Source organism: Sinocyclocheilus grahami, unplaced genomic scaffold (assembly GCF_001515645.1).
Source record: "Sinocyclocheilus grahami isolate Dianchi unplaced genomic scaffold, SAMN03320097.WGS_v1.1 scaffold947.1, whole genome shotgun sequence".
Lineage (NCBI taxonomy): Eukaryota > Metazoa > Chordata > Actinopteri > Cypriniformes > Cyprinidae > Sinocyclocheilus > Sinocyclocheilus grahami.
In genome coordinates this window covers 344,176-351,675 of record NW_015506126.1, presented here as the reverse complement: position 1 = coordinate 351,675, position 7,500 = coordinate 344,176, and the positions used below count along the sequence as shown (strand labels likewise).

Here is a 7,500-nt window from a genome sequence, read left to right as displayed (position 1 = left end):
ACACACACACACACTCACTCACACAGACACACACACACACTCACTCACACAGACACACACACACACTCACTCACACAGACACACACACACACTCACTCACACAGACACACACACACACTCACTCACACAGACACACACACACACTCACTCACACAGACACACACACACACTCACTCACACAGACACACACACACACTCACTCACACAGACACACACACACACTCACTCACACAGACACACACACACACTCACTCACACAGACACACACACACACTCACTCACACAGACACACACACACACTCACTCACACAGACACACACACACACTCACTCACACAGACACACACACACACTCACTCACACAGACACACACACACACTCACTCACACAGACACACACACACACTCACTCACACAGACACACACACACACTCACTCACACAGACACACACACACACTCACTCACACAGACACACACACACACTCACTCACACAGACACACACACACACTCACTCACACAGACACACACACACACTCACTCACACAGACACACACACACACTCACTCACACAGACACACACACACACTCACTCACACAGACACACACACACACTCACTCACACAGACACACACACACACTCACTCACACAGACACACACACACACTCACTCACACAGACACACACACACACTCACTCACACAGACACACACACACACTCACTCACACAGACACACACACACACTCACTCACACAGACACACACACACACTCACTCACACAGACACACACACACACACTCTCTCTCTCTCTCTCACACACGCACACACACAGACACACACACACACTCACTCACACACACACACGCACGCACACATATATATTAATTACTTTGCATTCTTATTTTTATGGTTATTTGTTATTGTTATATTGTACATTTAATTTTCTAGACATTACTTGTGTTTAATGCTTTGACAATATTGTAAGTAAACACGATCATGCTGAATATAATTAGGAACAGGCAGATCGAATGTTTGAGACACGTTTGTGCATTTTGTGCCCCATCTGAATCTCCAATTAAATTCGATTGAATGCAGTCTATTTTATTTGCATGAGAAATAATGAGCTAAAACGCTGTGTCTCAGAGATGGATCTGTCTGCCTCCCTCCCCAGCGCTGTTTGCTTGCTAAGCACTTTTCACATCTCTCTCTGTCATCACTTCACGTATCGACCGATAAAGAAATAAATCATGACTTACAAATGCACACATGAACTCTACAGCACCAAGTGCAGCTTACATTCTGATCAGTTTACAGGCTTTCATGCAGAACTCAGACGCAAAGGCCTGTAAAACTCATTCAAAGAACATGCATTTTGTTGTTAGTCAGCAAGTCATAATATAAAGCATTAATAACACCATAACACACACTCCTGATGAGATTAGCATACTCAAGCCTGTCAAAGCAAACCAATGATTCAATTACACATGCAGACATCTCAACTGTATTAGTCCACTTCATAGCGTGACACTCTTCGACTGACAAGCGGCCGATAAATGACAATTACACAGCTGGGAATTTCAGATAATCAATTCTGACCCAGGTCGATGGTAAGCCACTTAACGCAGAGCTGGATAATCAATGCAGATGAGGTTATAGACTGACAAACAGTCCAGGTTCACGTCACGCTGTCAAAACATGTTGCAGTGCATCTGCATGTCATGCATATATGTTTCTGATATTTTTGAGATGCTGACCCATTGCTGGAGGAAGACAGTTACCCCTCAACAGCAGATTAAACACCATCCACATACATATATTAATACAAAGATTGTTTTTCTTCATAATGTCTTGATAAATGTACATTTATTTATTTTACTATTTTACATTTTATTATTTTTAATGTATTATTACTATAATCTAATTTGATTTATTTTAAATATAATTATATATGTATAATTATTGAATTAATTTCTTATTTTTTATCAATTATCACCTTATTTAAAAAAAATACACAAAAAATAAAATAAATATTATATATATATATATATATATATATATATATATATATATAATTATATTATCATATGTACCGTATATTTAATTAAATGTATTATTTTTATAATTTATTTATTATTTAATTAAATTTAAATGTATTTATTTATTTTCTATTTTTTATCTTATTTTTGTCAATTATTTTTGCACCTTATTGTATAAATAAAATGTATTATAAATAAATAAATTATATATCACTTTTTATTTGTATTATTTTTGTTTATTTTTAATTTATTATTAATTTATATATCAAAGAAATGTATTATAAATAAAATGAAAAATAAGAAAATAAGTTATATATATATTACTTTTTAAATGTTTATTCTTTTTGGTTATTTTTAATTTATTATTAATTGTATATATTTAATTAAGTTTATTATTTTTCATTTTATTTGTTTTTAAATCTATTATAATTTAATTAAATATAATTACATATTTATAATTATTACATTTATTTGTTTATTTTTTTATACATTTTTTATTAACACCTCATATTAATACAATTCTTATTTATTAGTATATTTTATAAATGTCTTTTTCTTGTCATTACTCGTCTCCAAAGAGCCTCTTCATGTTATATGCACCAAAACACAAGCCAGAGATGCTGTGCATGAATATAAACACAGAATACAACAGGCACATGGGCCAATAAAAAGTCCTGAGGTCACGAAACATGCATCAACATGTTTGTCTGATCTGAAGCAGTTCCCGCGGTCACTATGGAAACGCTCTAAGGCTACACAGAGGTAAATCTCCTGATGTTTGTGGGGGTCAAACTCAGCTTTAGCTGTCAGAACCACAGCTCAACCCGACCCACGCCGCGCTGAACACGCGCTCAGATCCTTCAGAACCGCTCTGGGATCAGATCTCTGAGCCGATAAACCCGTTTAGAGATGCACTGCGGTCCCGTGTTTAACTTTACTAAAGCATGCTGGGAGAAGCACAAAGCAGCTCTGCAACACAATACACTGGGTAAATATGCATGGTTTTAGGGTTCAGTTTGTTTCTAAAGACCAGTGCAGAGTCTCTCTAAATGTCAGTTCACTCTGAAAAGCAGCTTTGACTCTATATCATATCAGTGATGCAGACGTTACTGGAGGAAGACTACGATTCAAAGACCAGCCACAAACATATATTATAGTATTTTTTTCTTTATAATGTCTTGATAAATGTCTATTATATATATTAATTAAATTATTTAATTGTATTGATTTTTTATTTATTATCATTCAATCAAATATAGACATTCTGAATTATTATTTTTTTATTTAATACATTTTTATAGAATTTACTACTTAAAATTGTATTGATCTTTAATGTATTATTATTTAATTACATATATAAGCTATTAATTTTATTATTTTTAATTATATAATGTTTAAATTATTATCATTCAAATACATATACACACACATTTTATTACTTTTAATTTAATTGATATTTATACATATTATTTAAAATGTTATTTGTCATTTATTATTATTTAATTAAATATATAAATAATTATTTTTACTTGTATTAATTTTTTATTTATTATTTAATTATAGATATAATATATTTTTTATAATTATTATTTAATAATAATTATTTCATATATAGATATTTTTCTTATAATTATGTATTTAAATATAATTATAAATGTATAATTATTTAATGAATTAATCGTTTTTTTATCTTATTTTTATGAATTACTTAGTACCTTTCTTTAACACCGTTTTATATTTATTTGTATATTGTATATTTATTTTTCTTGTCATTACTTTAATACATTTTTATATAATTTATTACTTAAAATTGTATTGAAAATGTATTATAATTTAATTACATATATAAGCAATTAATTGCATTATTTCTAATTATATAATGTTTAATTTATTATCATTCAAATACATATACACACACATTTTATTACTTTTAATTTATGCATATTATTTAAAATGTTATTTGTCATTTATTATTATTTAATTAAATATATAAATAATAATTTTTACTTGTATTAATTTTTAATTTATTTAATTATAGATATATAAGTTTTATAATTATTTTTTCTTATAATTATGTATTTAAATATAATTATACATTTATAATTATTTAATGAATTTATCGTTTTTTATCTTATTTTTATGAATTACTTTCTTTAACACCATTTTATGTTTATTGTTATATTGCATATTTATTTTTCTTGTCATTACTTGTTTTGTGTACACTCACACACACACGCACACACATGCGCACACACACACACACACACTCACACACACAAACTAACACACACACGCACACACACACACACACACACACACACGTAATGCACTCTGCTAATATTGCAAACACGATCATGCCAATAAAGTACTTTAAAATGAAATTGATATTAAGTCAAACCCTGCATAAAATCAAGTAATCAAAGCCAAAAGCAGTGAATAATCCAGCAGAAAGCTCCATTCTCACCGAGTGTGTCGAGCTGGTTCGTCATGCTGCGGGCGTCTGATGCTCTCTGCAGTAAACACACGCGTGTGGAGCGGAGTATCTCTGCAGGCCAGGCTTTCGGCTGAAGGGTGTAGCTACAGCGATGGGGGAAGGCTGAGGACTATCTAACCCCTCTGTGTTCCCCAGTCAACAGGAAGTCAAGAGTATACATCTGTCACAGGCTTGATAACAGCCGCTAATGCAAAGCCCCCGCTGCCCCTGAAAACTGCCCCGCAGCTGACAGACTGTCATTATAACAGCACAATACTCTCACTCACACTAATACTAATACTAGTACTTCACCACCAATCAATCTGCAAGATTGTCTAGGACTTCTCCAGACATGTGTGATCATGCAAATATAGGTGGAATCATTCACAGAAATGTGAATGATAATATTTGAATCATTTTAAAAATTATCGTTTTTTTCTCAAACAGCAAATTGAACATATTGCAAATGGGTTTTTTTTCAAGTCATCTCAGTTTTGTTTTTATTTGTTTTTTACTGACGCTAAATAAAGTGTCATTAGATTTTTTTTTAAAAACTCAAAAACGAAATAATTTATTTTACACACGCTTGTGATCACTGGATAAATATTTTTTAAAATAAATTTTATATATTGCACAATTTAAAAAAAACGTCAATTTCTAATAAAAACTATATTTTATATTTCATTTATAACTTTAAAAAACCTTTGAAATTATGCATTTGAATTTATTTAAATGAATTAAATTTATTATTTTTTGCAAATATAGGTACAAGGTATTTATATTGCAAATATAGAAAATATATACACACACATATATATATTGCTCTATAAAACTATGAAGCCCATTTCCGCCACAGAAAATATATATTGCACAATTTAAAAAAAACGTCAATTTCTAATAAAAACTATATTTTATATTTCATTTATAACTTTAAAAAACCTTTGAAATTATGCATTTGAATTTATTTAAATGAATTAAATTTATTATTTTTTGCAAATATAGGTACAAGGTATTTATATTGCAAATATAGAAAATATATACACACACATATATATATTGCTCTATAAAACTATGAAGCCCATTTCCGCCACAGAAAAATATGTGTGTGTGTGTATATATATATATATATATATATATATGTTAAAACACACATATTTTGCAATTATCTTTTTTCTGTGGCGAAAACAGGGTTCCATAAAAACAATTTCTAGGAAATTAAAAAAATGTTGTACACAATTTAAAAAACTGTATATAGATAAATCCATGATTTTTAAGATCCTCCCTCATATTTCCAGGTTTTGCATGAACATGGTTAACGAACACGGTAAATTCACATGACCAACTTAAACCCAGAGCGAAATCTGTGTGCAGAAGTTTCGCCCTCATTAGAAAACACATTGATTCCTATTGAAGTGACTGGATTTTGCCCATGAAAATAAACAATAAATATGTCCTTAATGATTATTCATTCGCAAATTTAACGACTATCGCACCTATTCCCTTTAAGCAGTGAGAATGTGACCCATAATGCACCTCTGCACACACTCTGATTCACAGATATAATGAACAGAAGTGACCCTGGATTCACAGCTCTACAGTCAAGCCCCTCCTCCACCCGCTGACACAAAGAGGTGGGCGTGGCTCTGTGATGATTGACAGGTCTCCCGCGGGGCTGCTGTATTTCTGTGGCGTTAAGCAGTAAATCAATGCTGCTGTAAAGTGCTGATCACAGCGTTTGGATCAGGATGCAGCGAGCTGGAGGCGCTACAGACGGACAGCAGTCTCAGGAGACACTCAGTGATCACAGCAGACACACTGATCTGTTCAGACGCAGTAAACGGCTCAGAGAAGAGCTGTCAGCCCGAGTCTGCTTACTGCCTGAGAGCAACAGACGACACCTAGTGGTGAGAGTCTGACAGGAACCAAATATTACAATACTGCCTACTGTTGCTCAAAAAAGACAAAAGACAAAAATATATGAATACACACACACACACACACACACACTCACGCACATGCACACTCACGCACATGCACACTCACACTCACACACGCACAAACACGCACTCACACTCACACAAGCACAAACACGCACACACTCACGCACACTCACACTCACGCACACACACACACACACACTCACACACACACTCACACAAACACACACACAAACACACACACACTCACGCACACTCACACTCACACATGCACAAACACGCACGCACACTCACACACGCACAAACACGCACACACACTCACACTCGCACACACACAAACACGCACACACACACACAAACGCACACACACACACGCACGCACAAACACACACACACAAACGCACACACACTCACACACACACACACTCACACACACACACTCACACTCACGCACACTCACACTCACACACGCACAAACACACACTCACACTCGCACACTCACACACGCACAAACACGCACGCACACTCACCACACACACAAACACACAAACGCACACACACACAAACACACAAACGCACACACACAAACACACAAACGCACACACACACAAACACACACACACAAACACGCACACACACTCACACGCGCACGCACACTCACACACACACACTCACACAAACTCACACTCACGCACAAACACACACTCACACTCACACACGCACGCACACTCACTCGCACACGCACGTACACTCACACACGCACAAACACGCACGCACACTCACACTCGCACACGCACAAACACGCACACACACTCACACACACAAACACACAAACGCACACACACACAAACACACAAACGCACACACACAAACACGCACACGCACACACACTCACGCACACTCACACGCGCACGCACACTCACACACACACACTCACACTCACACTCACGCACACGCACACTCGCACGCGCACTCACACTCACACACGCACAAACACACACTCACACACACACTCACACACACACACAAACACACTCACACACACACACACACACT

At 34.8% G+C, this 7,500-nt stretch overlaps 1 protein-coding gene across 3 annotated transcripts in view; it reads right to left on the bottom strand.

Moving 5' to 3' along the window:
• Positions 1-7,500, bottom strand: part of ldb1b (LIM-domain binding 1b) — a 42,546-nt gene that overhangs the window by 23,372 nt on the left and 11,674 nt on the right. The window contains exon 1 of one of the 3 annotated variants that reach the window (XM_016249676.1): positions 4,499-4,825. The exons of the other annotated variants lie outside the window; for them this stretch is intronic. Coding sequence (XP_016105162.1) covers positions 4,499-4,523 — 25 coding nt within the window. The 5' untranslated portion in view covers positions 4,524-4,825. Of the gene's footprint in view, positions 1-4,498; positions 4,826-7,500 lie in introns of those variants that run through there. 3 annotated transcript variants of the gene reach the window in all.